At 41.6% G+C, this 19,190-nt stretch overlaps 2 protein-coding genes across 2 annotated transcripts; both read right to left on the bottom strand.

The window, feature by feature from the left end:
• Nucleotides 1-7,766: 7,766 nt before the first annotated feature.
• LOC138604548 (complement C1q-like protein 2) lies at nt 7,767-8,725 on the bottom strand. Its single transcript, XM_069676477.1, has 3 exons — nt 8,719-8,725; nt 8,313-8,453; nt 7,767-8,200 (listed from the first exon to the last, which is right to left on the bottom strand). The coding sequence occupies exons 1-3, from the start codon at nt 8,723-8,725 to the stop codon at nt 7,767-7,769; spliced, it is 582 nt and encodes a 193-aa protein (XP_069532578.1).
• Nucleotides 8,726-16,196: 7,471 nt separating this feature from the next.
• On the bottom strand, nt 16,197-18,600 carry LOC138604547 (complement C1q-like protein 2). Its single transcript, XM_069676476.1, has 4 exons — nt 18,538-18,600; nt 18,059-18,191; nt 17,826-17,966; nt 16,197-16,630 (listed from the first exon to the last, which is right to left on the bottom strand). Exons 1-4 carry the CDS (start codon nt 18,598-18,600, stop codon nt 16,197-16,199), a joined length of 771 nt encoding a protein of 256 aa, XP_069532577.1.
• Between the last annotated feature and the right edge of the window lie 590 nt (nt 18,601-19,190).

The following is a 19,190-nucleotide window of genomic DNA, read 5'->3' as shown; positions in this document are numbered from 1 at the left end:
TTTAAATGCTAATGTAACAGCCATCCATTCATTATCTATACTGCTAATACTGTTCAGGGTCACGGGGGGCTGGAGCCTGTCCCAGCTGTCATTGGGCGAGAGGCGGAGTACACCCTGCACTGATCGCCAGTCAATCACACAGAGACAGACAACCTTTCACGCTCACACTTACACCTACGCAATGTAGAGTCACCATTGAGCCTAACGAGCATTTATTTGGACTGTGGGAGGAAGCCGGAGTACCCGGAGAAAACCCACGCATGCACGGGGAGAGCTCAACTCGTGTTACTAATGTAACACATATTCCAAACAAAGTTAAATAAGCTTGATTCCACTTTATATATCAAGACAATTTTTGACCTGCAAATCAACAACTAAATGTTTTTTAAATAGATTTACATATTCACTCTTAACAAAACAGGGTTAACTCTGTGTGCTGGATGTTTGATGTTTTCTTTCAAACGTAAGTAGAACATGTAGGTAGTGTTAGCCAATGTTATGGGAATGTTCCTTGCTAGCTAGGAATCCCATTCACACACCATTGGCTATGCCACCAGGAGCAATTTGGGGTTCAGTGTCTTGCCCGAGGACACTTCGACATGTAGACTGAGGGAGCGGGGGATCGAACCACCAACCTTTCCGATTGAGAGCCGACGGACTCTACCACTGAGCGACTCCCACCCCAACGTACATGCTATAACAACAATATTAATACTGATAGTAATAATCTGACTTTAATTAATCCACATGAGCAAATTTCTCTGCTTGTTTCGAGATTATCTTCTAATAACAATTACATTTTTTAAATGACTTTCAAACTCCAAACACCCGTAAAACCAACAATTTATGTTTTACAAAACAGCATCACTCAAACATTATACCCAAAACATAAAAGTTGTTAAAAATCTTTCTTGAAGATACTGCGTTTGTCGGTGATTGACAGCCAGACTAAGCTATTTTTAAACAATAATAACTTGTGAGCAATTAAATTAAATAAGTGAATAAAACTTACTATTGTTTAGATCTTCCCACCTTGTTGTGAAAATCTACGTGAAGTTCTTGAGAGTTTGTGGAACAGAGTAGGAGATTTAAGCAAGGGATAGTTTTAGTGTCTTAGCAGCACAGGTGATCCTCCCCATGATGAGGCGAATGGCTCCGCCTCCTTTCATACACACACACACACACACACACACACACAGAGTTCACAGCCAAACACTGACACTCCATTTCCTTCCACAAACAGAGCCACGTACGTCTCTGGTTAAACAGCACTGCGGATAGTTTTTCTTTGGTGTGAAAGAAGAATCGATCATGTTGCACCTTTAAGCCCCCTATTGTCACGTCCATAATGCCCTTATTAGGACAGAGGTGTCTGATTGCCATCTTTTTTGAGGACACCTGCTACTGAAATGCTGATATGGCCAACATTGTTGTCCGCGCCTTGAGGATGCAATGGTCAACACAGGAGAAGACAAAAGAAGCTGATAGGAAATATTATCAGTTCATCGATAAAGCCCCACATCCGAGAACAATACGCAGCGTTGCCTGGTTCTCATGCTGGGAGAGAATAAAGAGAGAAGTGATACTGCGTGTTCCCATAACTACTTTCCCTTTGGATATTGTTGGAAACCCAGATGTATTGATTGTAGTTTGTTGTGTTTGAGATATGTGATCGTGGAATCCAGATTTATCAGAATGAAATGATCTTGTTCTGTGGGACAATATTGATTCAATGAGGAACAAGTAGGTGTTGCCATCCTTCATTGTGTTTTTCATTAAAAGATTAAAAGAAAATCCATGTTTAAAAGACATGTTAGCTGGTCGTCCACGGAAATGCAGCTCATGACTTTGGCTCAGAGTTAGAGAAAGTTGTTTACCAATTGTAAGATTGGTGATTTGATCCCAGGCTCCTCTAAATGTCAGAGTATCCTTTGGCATGGTACTGAACCACCAAGGTGTAGCCTTCGGTGTATGAGTGTGTAAATGTATTGAATGACAATGGCATGGCTCCCTCATCAGTGTATGAATGTGTGTGTGTGTGTGTATGCTGACTTGTAGCACAAAGCGCTTTAAGTGGTTAGAAAACTAGAAACTGTACGGTGGGTGACAAAGGCAAATGGCCCAAACAGTTTCCATTACAAGAAATAGGCTGCAAATTCAGAAACAACGCTAATTCAAGCACACATGCAGAAAACAGAACCGCACTGCAAATTAAAAAAAAATGCTGTAAAAGGCTGAAACAATACGTGAACATCAAACGCGCACACAAATACAGTCAAAAACGCATGCAAAAGACAAACCCTGCAAATGGAAGTGCTCCAGGCCTTTAGGACACTCTGTGTAACAGCTAAGAAAAACACCTAAGCGTTGCTTCCATTAACTATGGATATAAGTTAGCCGTGAAGCTAGCGGTACTATCAGCTGACTTTGCCCGGTGTCTGGCTCTGACCACAGGGGTGTTAGTGTTCACTCCTCAAACTCCTCCGACCTATCGAAGCCCCTGTGATAGTTAGAGGAGTTACCACCATCACTTCACTGTGCTCTGAGCGGGACACCAGGCAGTCATCTAAAAGTAGCATACCGCCAGCTGCGCGGCTAATGCCAGGTAGCTAACAGAAGCTAAATTCAGCAGTGGTTACTTAAAGGAGCAATCCGCCCCGGGAAAAAGCCACTGTCAGTCAGCTGGTGTTCTCCGTAATCGATAGAAGCATTAATATTTGAAATTGGTGCCATAGCTGTGGAGAAAGTTGTACAAACAGCTCTTGGTTTCGCCCCATTCTACATTCCTACAACACCCAGGATGCATTGTGCCTCTCTCTCTGTAAGGAACGGCCCAGCGAGAGACGCTGGAGTGAAATACTACTGTTTTCCAGTCAAGGACATTGATCGCTGCAGGCAATGGCTCAGAGCGGTACAAAATCCGAAATACGACGAGAATATGGTGGTGGTTAGTCTAAAAAATGTTCACGTCTGCAGTCTACATTTCAAACCTGACAATTTTGAACGAGACATGACATCGGAGGCGGGCATCCTAGATTGAGGAAGTGTAGTTTAGCAAGCTCCCTGGCCTCCGCCAGATGACGCGTTTTATCTAGTCTAGAGGAGGTTTTCCAGAACCCATTGGAGAAGCGGATAGCGTCCTCCAAACGCACAGACCAAAATTGCATTTTTTTCTACCAAAATGGCATTAGCTCCCCATAATAGCACGACAGGACTGAGGATGAAAATCAGCAAACTGGCCTTTTAAGCTAAGCTATCTGCCAACCTGGAGCCATTTCTTTTGCAGCACGTTTTCTTCAATTGCATCGCTTTTCCATCATTGCATTCGTTTTGGACTTTTCATGTGTTTTTGAAATGGCATAGTTTCTGAATTTGCGGCCTGTTTCCTCTATAGGAAACCATTTGGGCCGTTGCAGCCCGAGTGCCCTTGTCAGCCACCATAGAATAGCGATATATGTGTAATCCATTTACCATTTACAAGTAAAGAAGTTTGGAGCCTTCTTAATCCTGATTCAGAGATTGTGTGTAACTCATTTTTGGTTAGTGAACTTTCATTTGTCTGCTGAGTTAAGAACTGGTGAATGTGTTCTACAAGGACTTCGTATGTTGCTGTTAAGAAGAGAAGTCACGATTGCCGGTTTCTAAACTTAAAACAAAGTGAAGTCACAGTTTTAAATACCAAAAGTCTGCTGACTTTAGTAATGTTATGTAATGACAGGAGGTATTGTAATGTGTGTTAATGTCTATGAATCTTAAAACTTCATTGTGTAGAAAAGCCCCTGCTGACCTTTATCTACTGATTGTTTGTAACCTAGATTTTCAGGCATGTGTTACTGTCCTTGTTGTTCCTCTTTTTAGATAACAGGGTGTTTCCTGTGTTCACAGCTTCTTTTAAAGACTTGCTGGCCTCTGGGGCCGTGCATTGTCTACGTTTTTCAGTGACCACCTGCGTGTATCGAGTCCCAACTCAGCCGACCTGGTTCTAAACATTGCCTTATCTGCTAGATGGAGGCCAGGATGTATCAGGTGTTTTCATGTTTTCACACAACAGTTCAAAACAGACCAGTCCTTGACGTGAATCGTCTACAGTAACATGATGGGATAAAGTGACCGTGCCCTGACCTCAGATGTGATTTCAAACCAGAGCTTTGAATTACAGCATAATGGTGTAAATAAAGGTCCTTGTTGTCTTTCTGACATTGTTTGATATGGAGACCATAATGTAGATTTTTATTTTCTGTTTTGTGCCTCTTTCCCTGTCAAGAATTATTCAGACTGCTTTGGCTATTAAAGCGACCGATTAACACTAAGAATAAGCTCAAATTCATCAGAAGAGTGAAATCACAAAAGAAGAAAAGATGGATGATAATAGAATGCTGTAGAGAACATAATATATCATTCAACAGACACTAAATAATCCTGATTTTCACTATGATCCATCTGGATATTCATATCCAGATAATAGACCAAAGCCTATCCCAAAGTCAAAGCCTATCCCAGCTGTCATTGGGCGAGAGGCCTTGGACAGTCGCTAGTTCACATCTACAGGCTATGTCAGAGTCACCAATTAACCTAAGGATCATGTCTTTGGACTTTGGGAGGAAGTAACCCACGCATGTACAGGGAGAACATGCAAACTCCACACAGAAAGGCCCCCTCTGGCCAAATGGGGATTTGAACCAGGAACCTTCTAGCTATAAGGCAACAGTGCTAGCCACTGTACCACCGTGCAGATGTTTTTGCTTCTGTAAAAATTAGTATAATAGACATTCAACTTGTTTTCAGTGCTTACCGAGACATTGATCGTGTTCTGTCCACCGAATTATTACCCAACCCGAAATAAAAACAAAAACCTTGAGTGTTATGAGTGTCATAGGTGGCTCTTCTAGGTTGGAATGGTCAGTTTGCTCACGGTTATTTAGGTTTCTGGCACGATGGATGGGCCGATCTTTTCCAAAAACCATCTCAAATTGGACCCTGTTTAGTCTGAAGTTAGCCTTGAAACAGGCATCATCCAGACGCAACTCTTGTACCTGTTGGTAATATTCTCCAAGCCTTTTCCTTGCACAGTTAATGTCATGTTTTTTCGAGGGTACAATATTCAGGTCCAGAGCTGCTGGTAATGCCAGGACATAATTCCTTTCCATTGTTTTATGATTTCTTGGTTTTAATTTCCTCTGTATGCTTAATAATTGCTTTTATTAAAGTAATTTTTCCAGAACTACTGAGAGAGCAGACGTGCCGTCAGACAACTTACATACCCGTAACAGGCCGCCGAGTAGCGCTCTGAAATTGAGGTTGTGGGCGCAGCCTAGTAACATTCGTTTGGGATAGTCATCAGCTCAGTCTGTAGGGACTTGGTTTGGGAACCGGAGGGTTGCCTGTTCAAGTCCAAGTACGGACCACACATGGAAATTGGGACTGGTAGCTGGAGAAGTGCCATGTCATTTCCTGGGCACTGTTGAGCTGCACATGATCCCCAAGTGCTCGGGGCGCATGTCCATGAATACATCTATTGATTCCTGTTTGCGCATGTGTATATTTCGGGCCTATGTGTGTGTAACATGTTTGTACTAACAGAGTGAAAAAATTGAATTTCCCTCATCTTTAACTCATCTAACTCAGCCCACACTTCTTCGTTCAACTAGACACGGGCTCAGAGTGAGCTTTTAAGAGGGTTGGGGCTCACATAGGCATATACATGGGCTAGAAATGGGCACACCGTTTAATCAGCATATATGGGCCCTGTGCGGAGCACAACAATCGACCCATCTGGGGTCCCCCATGTTGGGCCTCAATGTAAACTGAGGACTAAACTGGATAGGTCCCATGTGGGTGTGCTGGCTAGGAGGTGAGTTTCATCAAAATTCAGCCACTGTGCTTTTGTAATAAATGTTGTGTTGCTTTTGAAGACATTAGAAGGGACTTCCACATTGGCTGCACTTTTCAGCCCCTGATGTTATAGCCTGCTTTAAAGGCATTTTGTTTCCATCAAATGTCATATATAAAGAGCCCATGCTAAGTTGCATATCTGCAAAGACTGCAAACACCAAAGACTAGACCCCATTTAGCTCTCCCATTTTGGCGCCACATAGCTTTGCTGGCTTGGAAGTTAGTGACTTGCTCGTAGAGCCAGCCATCATGGACCATTCGAGGAACAACTGATTTTTGGTCATTTTTCAGCCCCAGATGTTATAGCTTGTTTTAAATGCATTTAGTTTCCCTCAAAAGATTACTTCAATGATTTAGCATTTCACTATAATATAAAAAGATCTGTTGCATGTTATACTCATGCTATGCTCATTCACTGAAGTATAAATTCTGTACACACTTGATATAGTCCAATTGCACACCCTCAAACTACATTACTAAATGCTAACATTCTATATATATCACATTGTACTGTGCATCATATTCTAATCAATACCTTTCTATAAATTATCCCTCATCTTGCTACACTGTAAAAAAGGATTTTTGAGGGTAGTGAATAAAATCCATGCAAATTGTGTAAATTATACTAAAAGTATATAAGTCAGCAAGTGAAATATATCGAAATGAGTAAAGTTTACCTGCATTACCTAATTTTCAACCCAAAGATATTGAGCCTGTCTTGGCTGCAGGCCAGGGTTGCATTAATCGGTGTTCACCAGTATCTGTGTGCCATCGGGGCTGAAGTTAAGATTCCTGTTTTGCTGTGTATCATAGAATGAATGAAAATGTTCATATATTTATTACTTCGATACACCAGATGATTTGTAGTTGCCGTGTCAGTATATGACAAGAAGTTGAAATGTGTAGCCCTCTCTCTGTGGTTACACTGGCCAACTTTCCTGAATATTAGTAAGTCAATTCACACGAGCAGGCTTGAATTTAGTTTTATTTGAGCATCTTCAGTTTAAAGAAGGCTGCACGGTGGTGCAGTGGTTAGTGCTGTCGCCTCACAACTAGAAGGTTACTGGTTTTGAATCCCGGTTCAGACAAGTTGTCTTGAGTTTATATGTTCTCCTCGTGCATGCATGGGTTCCCTCAGGTTACTCTAGACTCCTCCCGCAGTCCAAAGACATGCTCATTAGTGACTCTAAAATGATTGTGAGTGTGTGCCTGAAAAGTCGTCTGCCTCTGTATCAGGAGTTATTATTACTCATTTTTATAAAGCAATTAGTTGTTTAATGTCATGAGAAATGTTGAGTAGGATTTACCTAATTAATTTCAGTGTATCATAGTTGTTAAATTCAAGTACTCTTCAATCAAAATACAGGGTATAGGGCTTTCATTTGATTTGCTTCTCATAATGTTATGTAGTGATGGCTCACACAAAGAGTAAACAAAATTGTGGATAAAGTGCTTTATTTAAATGTTATGTATATAAACTTTAGTTCAAATTTTATACTAAAAATCCAAGCTGTGGTAAACTCTATCATAAATGGACAGTTACGTACTGGTAAAATGTTACTTGTGTCAACAATCTCTTCAATGCAGACATGAAACATTTCCTCTGTTAGAACAAAAATCATATCTTATTGTCTTGTAATTGTAAAAGTACAAGTGTATTTTTCTCAAAAGTTACAGGACATCATTTCATCAAGAGAAAGGCAAGCTGTTACAGAGCAAAGATACTGCACTTAGAATTTGTAAGCTGCAACCTCCCTTCAAGAAGAGCACGTTAAGATGAGGCGCTAGTGCACGACACAAAATTTCATTTGGCTTTCTCTAACCTCGTTAGCAGGAATAAAAAGCAGCTTACTAGCTTACTACACCTCTGTAACTTATTCAGTAGGATAAAGCAGAAAGCCGCTGAAAGTGTTATAGTGGTATTTGTCATCGCAGAGGAAACATCCAGCTGGCACGTTGACATGCACCTTGTCCCCGGCCTTCAGGTGGAGGGCCACAACATTAGAGGAACTGTCCTCTTGGTCGTTCTTATTTTTGTCTGCCGACCCAGCCACGTCTACATCGTTAACCTGCAGACCGGCGCAGGCAGCCACGCTGGCTCCAGGAGCACCAGTATCGCTGTAGACGGTGATGGCGAAGCTGTAGACCCCAGAGTGGGGCACGGTGAACATACCAGTGAATATATTGTAACCATTACCCAGGTTAAGGTAGACTTGTCCGTAGATGAGAGCTGTGGCTGATGCCGAGCTGCCAAAACACTTTAAAGTTCCATCTTTAAGGAGAGTGACAGAGAAGGCAGTGCGGCTAGCTGGAGAAACAAAGGTAGAGCAGATTACAAGAGTTAAAAGTAGTACCACTTTGCCTTAATAATGTCGATCAGATCAGAAGATTTCCCTGTAACTCGTGGACGCGTCACTCACCTTTTAAATCGCTGAGGCTTTGCTTCGCCTTTTTGTATTCCGCCTCCAACTCATTCAGTCTCTTGTCAAAGTACGTCTCCATCTTGTTGACCTCTCGGTAAATCGTACAGCAGCCGCACGAACCCTGATCCCTTTTACACTCTGAACACAAAAATACATAAATACACCTGCAGGTAAGAAAACATGCAGACACACTGATTATATAAACGGGATTCCTCACCACTGCTTGGATCTGGTTCTTCTTTCTGATCTGGGTCCCAGGAATAATTCATTGTCTGACCAAAAGCTGAATGCAGCAGACAGAGCAATATAAAAGCTGCGAGCAGGGATGGGAAAGGAAGCTCGCATTAGTTACCTGTTTTTATAATGCTGTATATCACTTCTATGTAAATGTATTAAATCTCACCTCTCATGTTGACGCTTCAGAAGGATAGAAAGTGATGGACTGACCAAGAGAGGAAGCGTTGTGTATATATATTTCTCCCAGAACCCCTCCCTTAATACCTCTTAGTTTTATCCCTCCTCTTCTATCAACGCTCCTCCTTATTTTCGTCATTTTTTTATCCGCCCAAATTTTGCCTTTATATCTGTAGAAGAGAGACATTTTTTATTATCATGTCCGGGTACTCTCACTCTCTAAAATCACACACAAAGAGAGACACATACACCCTCCAGGGCTTTGTGTATAGACGGGCCAGATTTCAGCCATTGTCTGGACGCAGGTGTCTCTGTTACATAATGGAGTTCACAATTTCTTTACTATAAACTCAAACTTCCTTGACTTGAGAAAGCCACAAATAAGCTTAATTGTCTCAGGCATTAGTGGGATGTACTGGTTAACTGCACTTATGATGCTTATTTTGGAGGGGCGACATTCTGTTTCGTGCTAAATAGCATATAGGCTGTGTACTGACACTGTTTTCATTACGATACCAGAATTATGTACTGATTACAGACCCTATAGTTTGATCAGTGTCATCTGAGCTTTTATTTCCTGGCCTCGTTATTGTCCACCTTTTTTAGAATCTTAAAAAAAGTCACAGTCAAACCAAGTGTAAATCCTACATCCAAATTGTCCATGTGTGATTTAATATCATCCATTTTGAAATAACATTTTTGTTCCAGTATTCAAGCACAAGTTTCTAATCCCTTTCCCACTGAAATTAGCGCGTTGTCGCAGGTTTTTCAGACCCGGGAAGACCCGCTATTAGATGCTGATTGTCCCTTTTCCCATTGCCAGTGAAGTATATTCCTGTGATGAGGAGTCGCAGAAGTCGGAGCATTGCATCGAGGCGGAGGAGATTAACGCGTCGACCCGGGTTTTGTGTTCCCATCAATGACGATTGGAGCTGAGGTGATAATTACCCGGGTCTACTGCAGAGTCATTTCACCTGAGTCTGAATGCCCATTTTTTGTTTTTGGACCAGTGGGAACGCGGCTTAAGATAGTACTGATAAAAAGTAATTAAAACAACTAATGAAACTGTGTACATAACTGTGTACACTGTATCCTGTATTAAAGCGGGGCGGTTGTGCCTCAGTGGTAAAAAACAACATCTAAGAAATAAACGCTGACTGGTTTTGTGCCTCATCGGGTCTTCCTCAGGGCGTGGCTAGGAAAAGTCATGAAAGGTTAACTTATAAGGGAGGCTGTGGCTTAGTGGTAGAGTTAGTTGTCTTTCAATCGGAAGGTCAGAGGTTCGATCCCCCGCTCCCTCAGTCTACATGCTGAAGTGTCCTTGGGCAACCCCAAATTGCTCCTGGTAGCATAGCCGTCAGTGTGTGAATGTGATGACTGACTGACATTTGGGCACTTTACGTACAGCCTCTGCCATCCGTATGTGAATGTGATGTGTAGTGTAAAAGTACTTTGAGTGGTCACAAGTCTAGAAAAGAGCTATATAAGTGCAGTCTATGAAGCGTAATATAAAACTGAATCCTGTGATATTGACTCGGGATGCACCAATACCACTTTTTTTCAGACCAAGTACAAGTACTTGGGTACTTGCCGATACCGAGTACCGATACCGAGTACTTAATAATATTATTACAGTTCTCATAATGACTTTAAAAACATTTTTCATTTTCATCAGATGTTCCTCACTTTCTGACTGTAACAAGGTAAATAGACACAAGGATGCAACTGTTGCTGACATTTTAACACTCGACTTTGCTTCTCCGCCTTCCTGCTTAACTACTACCAATAACAGTATCGGGTATCGGGCGGTAGCGGAGCTTAAGCACTCGTACTTGTACTCGCACTCGCACTCGTAAAACTACGACGAGTACTCGTCGCCTAACGGGAGGCTGCAAAGTGATATTCTGGTGCTGTACTCGTCGCCTAACGGGAGGCTGCAAAGTGATATTCTGGTGCTGTACTCGTCGCCTAACCGGAGGCTGTAAAGTGGTATTCTTGTGCGGTACTCCTATTGGTATCAATACATCCCTAATATTGAAGTATGCAAATTGAGAGATTAGTTTGTATTTCACCTGCAATAGCATGTGATACACAATGTTCTTTATCAAACAAAGTCTTAAAAATAATAATAATAATAATAATAATAATATGAAAAAGTGTGTCTATAAACCTTTATGATTCTTTTCTTGGTATAGAGTTGGATATTGAAAAATGCTCATTTGTTTCGCATATTCCCATTAAAATGTTCTTTTTCAATCATTTAAAGATTCTCTCTGTGAAAGCCAGCACAGGGTATCCAAGTATCGAAGAGATATCCAAGGATTGTACCACTAAGAAGAGTTATATCTGATCATAATTAAACACCATGATCAAGCATTTTTTCTCCATGTTAAAAACAAAGTGTCTATCCAAGAATGTTAATGTTAAAGCTTTATCATAAGCACACAGTAGTGTCATTAATAATCCAACTTAATCAACAAGTGATCTACAAGTTGTTCTTTAAATATTGTAAATACTGTATATCAAAGTTGTAATAGCTTTGAATTTTAGGTTTAGTTATTTTTTAGTTTAGTTTTTATTTTTTGAAAATACTTCGTTTTTATTGGTTTTAGTGTTACGTTTTTTTTTTTGTAATACTTAGCTAATAAACTGGAAGGAGGATTTAATATCCAGCAAAAATACTCGGCATATGTATGAAATAAACTGACAAAACTTAAGACAATTTTATTTTATTTCCGTTAGTTTTGTAAACACACAATACAGTTTCAGTTAGCTTTTATTTTTATTTCAGTTAACAAAAATGTTTTTGACAATCTAGTTTTCAATAACATTGATACATATTAATACTTTAATACAGTCTACTTTATTAATACTTTACTTTAGTTAGTGCTGTTGCCTCACAGTAAGAAGGTTCCTAGCTCGAGTCCCGGCTTGGTCTAAGTGGGCCTTTCTGTGTGGAGTTTGCATGTTCTCCCTGTGCATGCCTGGGTTCCCTCCGGCCTCCTCCCACAGTCCAGAGACATGCTCGTTAGGTTCATTGGTGACTCTAAAGTGTGCCTGTAAAGCGTGAGAGGTTGTCTGTCTCTATGTGTCAGCCCTGTGATTGACTGGCGATCAGTCCAGGGTGTACCCCACCTCTCGCCCAATGACAGCTGGGATAGGCTCCAGCCCGCCCCCGTGACCCTGAGCAGGATAAGCTGTATAGATAATGGATGGATGGATAGTTTCTTTAATGGAGATTAAAACAAAGTAACTTATTGTTTTAAAAGTGCTGTTTATTTTCTCTGTAAGTTTTAAGTACAGCAATGTCACGTATTCAATTTCCTATTACAACGCTACATTGCAACGCTTACCGCTTCAATATCAAGAGCTTATGAAACAGCATGACATGAGAAAGACATTTCAGCTGTGGATTAAAACATGGATTATCTGAAAGGTAATGATAACAATTTGGACATCACCTCAAGAAAAAAACAGTAGAACATGATGGAATCAAACAAAATAAGGATGATGGCATGGTAAGGCCTACAAGTTATAACTGAAATATTTTATCTAACAGATTAAGAAACTCAATTTATGGTTATTACAAAGCAGAGGACAGCTACATTTCCCCACTTAGTCTGTGGCATACAGCAGAAAACCAGTAAAAGTGTTGCGATTGCTTTTTTCATCACAGAGGACACACGTTTTGGGCAAGAGGACGTACACTGCATCCCCAGCCTCCAGTTGTATGGCCACAACAACTGTAGCACTGTCTTCAAGGTCCTGGCCGTTATTCTCGAGTAGCTCGGACACCACCTTGCCGTTCACCTCCAGATTGGCGCAGGCGGCCAAGGTCTCCGTGGAAGAAGCGTAGATGGTGACGGAGAGGCTGTAGACACCAGCGCGGGGAACGGTGAAGATGCCGCTCTGAATGTTGTAGCTGTCGTCCAGGTTTAGATAGACATGTTGGTACATGATGATTTGGTCATCATCAAAGGGGCCGAGGCACTTTAAATTGTTGTTCTGGTTTAAGGCGACAGAGAAGGCACTGCGGCTGCCTGAAGAAGAAGAAGAAATATTAGACATAATTCTACTATCATTATTGGCATCGTAACCATAAGTCTGCATTATCTGTCGTTGTGCTTTCTCTCTCGTTCTGCCGCTCTCTCTATCCCTCTTTCTCGGCCCATCCAGATGTATCTCTCACCTCTCATATGATCAAGGTTTAGCTTTGTGTATTCAAGCTCTTTGCTCATTTCTTCATAGGTGTAGTTAAAGAACCACTCCATCCTCTGCATCTGTTCCCTCATCAGACAACAGCCGCACGACGCCTGGTCCTGCAGACACGCTGAGCATGCACAAACACACACGTAAATACATCAGGTTGTAGGATTTGCAGATACATTAACCATGTGTGAACGGAAGGGACAGACTTATCCCTGAACAATCTCTCACCATCTTTTGGATAAAGTTCTGGACTCAGTACTATATCAGGTCCATTCCAGCCGTATTGGGTATGCCCAACATGCAGCAGACACAGCAATACAAGGGCTGGTGTAGAAAAGAAAAATTACATTTACAATAATAATAATAATAAAAAACGTTTTGCATTACATTTGATGCTTTTACTTTTTACTGGGAATAAGTTGAGAGTGAATTATAGCTGTTTCGGCCCTTTTCCTAATTTTAAGACTAATTTAAACTTTTAATAAAAGATGGCTTATTAATAAAGTCACACAATATTCTCCCCCCCCCCCCAAAAAAAATGTTATCTGCTTTAAATCTTACCATACAGACTTTTATCCTACAAAATTATACACAAATTGGAAATAAGCCGACCTTAATCTGGATTTTTTTCGACCGAGAACTACTTCCATTACTTCTGACCTCTCAGTTTTAAAGGTTCCAAGTTGCCCTCCCCTCCAAAATAAAACACTTTTATCTCGTCTCACCTCTCATGTTGAAGCTGGAAAATGGTGACGGATCAGAAGGACGGAAGGTGCGCAGACTGATCATGGGACAAAAAATTTGTGGATATATATTTTTCTGATAGCCCCTCCTTTTAATATCTTATTTTTTATTCCTCCTCTTTTGACATCGCTCCTCCTTGTTTTTGTTTTTTTATAGTCCACCCTTTTTGGCTTCATAACTGGCACTTTATTTCTGCATCACTAGGGGCACTCATTGTCTAAAAGCCACACCCAGGCAGACACACACCTTTCAGGGCTTTGTAGATGATGCTACCCTGGTATTGCCTGAGGTGAGCGGTTTAGTATCTGGAGTTCAGATTTCACGTCTGCAGCCAAACATGATTTTCGCCATGCACTGGGTCCAACCACCTGTGAGGTGTGCTATACAGAATCCGATCTTGCTTTTCTATACCTGTAGAAAGAACGAGGGGCTGATTCAAAATACCATTCTGTTTGGATGACACTTAGCAGCAGGTAATATTCGACCAGGTCTGGGACTGACTATACTGTTCATTCGGGTAGTAGTAAAAGATACTAAATTGGGTACACAGTTAATCAAACGAGGGTCTCAAGTCTTAATGTGAATGGTTCTGTGAGTCTGCACTTGCTTTGAGCTAAATGCTAATGCCAGCATGCTAAAATATCCACAATGGTAATACTAATAAACCCGTTTCAAGCGGGTAATTTTTACAATGTTTACCACGCTAGCATGCTAACATTTGCTAATTTGTTTGAAACACTAAATACAGCAGAAACTTTTGGGAATGTTGCCTGGCCTTCAGTTTTGCAGGCATTTGACCGTTTAAGTATTGCCAGCGCTAAAAAATTTTGTACGGTGGCCAACAGGGTCAATTGAATTCCATTAAAAAAAACAGGCTGCTAATAGAGAAACGCTGCAAATCCAGTCAAGGGAAAGCATCCCAGGCCTGAAACACTACCGTGTTGCGGACTGGATTTGCAGCGGGGTTTTTTTGCGTGTTTTCTGGGTTTGTGTGTTTTTGACTTTGTGTAATTTCTGAATTCGATTGATATCAATGCGTTTGTTTTGGTCTTTAGCGGCACGTTTTTTCCATTTGCAGCGCATTTCCAACGTTGCATTTGTTTCGTACTTTTGCATGTGTTTTTGAATTTGCATCATTTCTGTATTTGCTGCGCGTTTGCCCTCGTCGGCCACTGTGTAACTGCCACCCTATAGCAAGAGGATGTGGGTCAGCCAGCCTTGCCTTAGTAGCCTTAGCATTGTGAACATGATACACCCATTGAAAGCTGTGACAGGCCACAGCTCCTTTGACCCTGAACCAGTACAATAGTTCTTCACCTGGCATGTGAAACAGTATAGTTTTCCCCATCTTGATAAGAGGGCACATAAAGTGGAACCAAAATGTGCTTGATTATACAGCTAAAGGGCTTCGTAAAATGTGTGTTTAATTAAGAATGATTAAAATTCAAGGTGTAGTCCTAAAGAAGTTAGCCGTGTTTGTTAGCAACCATAAAGAGAATCGTAAAAGGGCAACTCCACACATTTTACCTATCAAAGTCTGTTTACTGTACAGGGAGAATATCACTAGAAAAGAGTCATATTTGAGTTAGTTAGGTCCGAGGACTTTAACTTTGAAAAAGTTAAAAACCGGGGTTGTGGAGTTACAAGGAAGTTAGCTTACCAGGCCTGTGTAGCCTCAACTATGCTAAAGGATAGCAGCTCACAGACTGCTGCGTTTGGGTTGCATTTTGGGTAATGTCACAAATGACAATAAAGAAGACTGAAATAATCTGTGGTCCTACTGCATCAATTTTGACTCTTTCTTTAGCTGCCAATTCTAAATCCTTGTGTTAGCTATACCGCTTATCCTGATGCTATATAGCAACGTCTTAGGCGCAGGACCACACTGGCATTCCCATAAATTCAAACCCCTCCCTCACACCCTTGCTCTTGTAGTTTCGTTCTGTCCTCCTATCCGTAGGGCCCTGAAGGGGTTCGTCGTGCCCGGGTGCTATGGCAGATCCCCAGTAAAGCTTCCCCAAAGTGCTAACCGCAAGAACTTCGAACCTCTCCACGCCCAATCATCATTATCATCAATCCGTAAATTGTTAAATCGCTTCCTGTTGATGGTGTGGTCCTTGCTAGTGAACTATACCTTAGGAGTGCAATGCTAACTCTGTGTAGAATTATTTAAACTCTCCGTTGTGCTATTGTGGCGATTGAAACATGACTACTGCATGACACCACTAATTTGTTTATAATCCTCATTTTATTTCCTGTAATTTTCCAGAAATGTCACAGATTTCCATCACAATTTTGTATTCATATGAACAGTTATTGCTAGATTTACAAGAGCAAAGATACTCAGAATATATGACAGTAATCAGTGGATGTAAACTTTGCCTCAGCCAAAACACAAAACAACCAAATTAAAGATGAGAGCATCTTGATGGTGTGGGTGAGAATACAAAATAGCAGTTAAATTAAAGGCTAAAAACACTTGTACAGATCTCATAGCAGCTACATTTCGCTAATTTAATCAGTAGCATAAAGCAGGAAACCAGTGAAAGTGTTATAATGGCTGCTGTCGTCACAGAGGAAACATCCAATGGGGAGGTTGACAGCCACCATATCCCCTGCCTTCAGGTGCACCGCCACAACAATAGTGGCGCTGTCCTCTTGGTCTTGCATATTCTTCTCTCTCGGCCCTGCGATCACCTTTCCGTTCACCAGCAGACCGGCGCAGGCGGCCAAGGTGTTGCCAGGAGCACCGGCGTCGCTGTAGACGGTGAGGGCGAGGCTGTAGACCCCAGAGCGGGGCACGGTGAAGATACCGGTGCTCAAGCTGTAGCCGCCTCCCAGGTTGATGAAGACGTGTTGGTAGGGGATGATCTTGTCATCGCGGTAGGGGCCGAAGCATTTCAAACTTTTTTCACTGGTCAGGGCGACAGAGAAAGCACTGCGGCTGGCTGCGGATACAGAAGGGAAGAGACAAACATGAAGTTGCACTTGGAAAAGCCCAAGAGGTTTAGGTTCCCGTAGTAGTTCTCAAAGCTATGAATGCACTGCTAAATGATGGCTCTGTAGCAATACTTAACCGGAGGAAGATGCTAACGCTCCGTGTAAACAGCCAAATAGCTGCCTAATTCAAATCAGGAAAGTTCACAGAAACTAAAAAGACAATATTATTGTTTTGGGTTGAAACTAATTTCTTGCAATTTTTAGAGGTTTACTTTGATGTTAATAAACCCTAAATTACATTGTGATGTAGAGGGAGGGTTCAATGTGAGGTAGTTGGATCACTTCTATTAGAAGAAGAAGCAGGATGGAGACGTGTAACTTTCTTATGCATCACTTTTACTGTTCTCAACACTTAATCAACTTCACAACAACCTCGTTACTCATCACGTCTCTGAACTAACCAATCAGAGACTAGGAGGACTTAGCTCAAGGTTAACTTAAAGGGCCAGTTCACCGATTTTCAACCTCAGTCCTATCAGGGGAGCTAATGCCATTATGCCATTTTTTTTTCGCTCTGTGCCTTTGGAGGACACTATCCGCTTCTCCAATGGGCCCTCGAAAACCTCGGCCAGACTGCATAAAACGTGTCATCTGGCGGAGGCCAGGGAGCTCGCTAAACTACACTTCCTCAGGATCCGACACCGGTATATTCTCGTCGTATTTCAGATTCTGTACCACTCTGAGCGAAACGGTAGTATTTCACTCAGGCTTGGAGCAATGCACCCTGGGTGTTGTAGGAATGTAGAATGGGCGAAACCACGAGCTGTTTGTACAACTTTCTCCACAGCTATGGTGCCAATTTCAAATATTATTGCTTCTATCGATTACAGAGAACACCAGCTTTGAGTGGCAGTGGCTTTTTCCAGGGGCGGATTGCTCCTTTAAGGAAAACCCCAGAGGTAGATTCATTACTGTAACAGTTCTAAATATGCTGGAGAAAATATTGAATGTCATATAATATCTTGGTAAATATCAATATGTAAATAGTTCCACAACCTATTTTTATAACTTAACTTAAATACATGAATTAACTTCACTTGTAAAGTTGGCAGTTAGAAGGCTATTTTGGATCTGGGTCTCCTGTGGCTTTAAGATGTTTTGACGGACTTCTCTGGTTTGTGTAGCTCATGCACGTTGTCTCACCTCTGACATTGTTGAGGACCGTCTTTGTCTTGACCAGCTCCTTCTCCAGCTCGCTGAGGCTCATATTAAAGAACTCCTTCATCCTGTGGATCTGTTGCTGCATCAGACAGCAGCCACACGAGGCCTGGTCCGTAAGACACACTGAACACACACACACAAAAAAACAGGTGGTTGCAGATAGGGCGACACCTTGACTATAAATTGACTCTTTTTTTCAATAAACAATCTCTCACCATTTTCCGTGTTGGGATCAACAGCTCCATTCCCCGCGCTTCCAGGTCCGCCCCAGGAATAATCTTTAGTCTGGGCGAATGCTAATTCCAGCAGACACAGCAATACAAGAGCTGGGAGAAGAAGAGATGGAGACTTTTAACATTGAGTACAGAAAATATGACGCTTACATTATAACATTAATGTCACTTTTTCTAACAGTCTCCCTGCATGCATCTATTGTTGCATGTTTCCTATACATGTATTCTTACCTCTCATAGTGATGCTGGCGACTGATGATGGCTTCAGAAGGGCAGAAGGTGTAATGTACTGATGCAGGGTCACACGTCTATATATATGTTTCCCATCACATCTATTCAATCAACCAGCTCCTCCCTGTTTACCCTATAGTCCGGCCTTTTTTGCCTTCATACATGTACACATATACACCTTTTCTTTAGGACTAGGGGCTTCACAAACACACACACATACTAACACGTACCCTCCAGGGCTTTGTGTTGTAGATGTAGGTCAGGTATCGACTATCCTCTGATAGAGTTCCCATCGGCACACAAAGATGTGTGTCTTTCCTGTGTTGACAAGCAGCAGGAAATGCTTTATTATGTATTAAAGATGGTCATGAAAAATACTGTGGTGTTTGATTAATGTAAAACTGCGAGATGCGAGTTGCGAGAGTTAAGGGTTGTGTCCATATCAATCCATAAGTTGTTCAGCCGTGACCGTGAATTCTTTTTACACAAGCAGATTTTTACATAAAAAATTAAAGATAGATATTTTGCACCCAGAAGCCATCAGTGTTCAGTATATGTTATCAATCAGGCCAAGATGCAACAAGCTGCTGCCCCCACGTGTAAAATGAGAGTGTCATTGTCCTTCTGTGAATAGTGTCGGATTACGCGAGTTTGGCTGTGAGGCTATGCTGATGAATGTTTGGAATAATAAAATGTTTTCTCCAAATATTAAATTAAATCAGGACTCTGATTTGCAGGTTAATGAGAAAGGAATCGGACGACAGCCTTCAAATGAAGGTCAAATAGTTCTTTCCAAATCCATGTGGGAATACTAAAGATACCACAAATAAGGTTAGAACGGAGGTGGAGCTTAAAAGCCTCCAGGTCACTGAGGTGTCGGGAT

The sequence above is a fragment of the Semicossyphus pulcher genome, unplaced genomic scaffold, assembly GCF_022749685.1.
Source record: "Semicossyphus pulcher isolate SPU_LCO1_2020_fin unplaced genomic scaffold, fSemPul1.0.p SCAF_26, whole genome shotgun sequence".
In the NCBI taxonomy this organism is placed as follows: Eukaryota; Metazoa; Chordata; class Actinopteri; order Labriformes; family Labridae; genus Semicossyphus; species Semicossyphus pulcher.
Note: the sequence above shows the minus strand (reverse complement) of the source record. Positions and strands in the feature narration are given on the sequence as shown.

Excerpts from the sequence above, each read along its gene's own strand:
- LOC138604548 (XM_069676477.1), bottom strand. Across the intron at positions 8,201-8,312 it reads AAGCCTCAGCGATTTAAAAG|CTAGCCGCACTGCCTTCTCT; the intron begins GTGAGTGACGCG and ends TTGTTTCTCCAG.
- LOC138604547 (XM_069676476.1), bottom strand. The coding sequence starts at position 18,600 with ATGGGAACTCTATCAGAGGATAGTCGATACCTGACCTACATCTACAAC. Across the intron at positions 18,192-18,537 it reads ACAACACAAAGCCCTGGAGG|TCTCCATCTCTTCTTCTCCC; the intron begins GTACGTGTTAGT and ends CAATGTTAAAAG. Across the intron at positions 16,631-17,825 it reads GGTCCTCAACAATGTCAGAG|CCAGCCGCAGTGCTTTCTCT; the intron begins GTGAGACAACGT and ends CTGTATCCGCAG.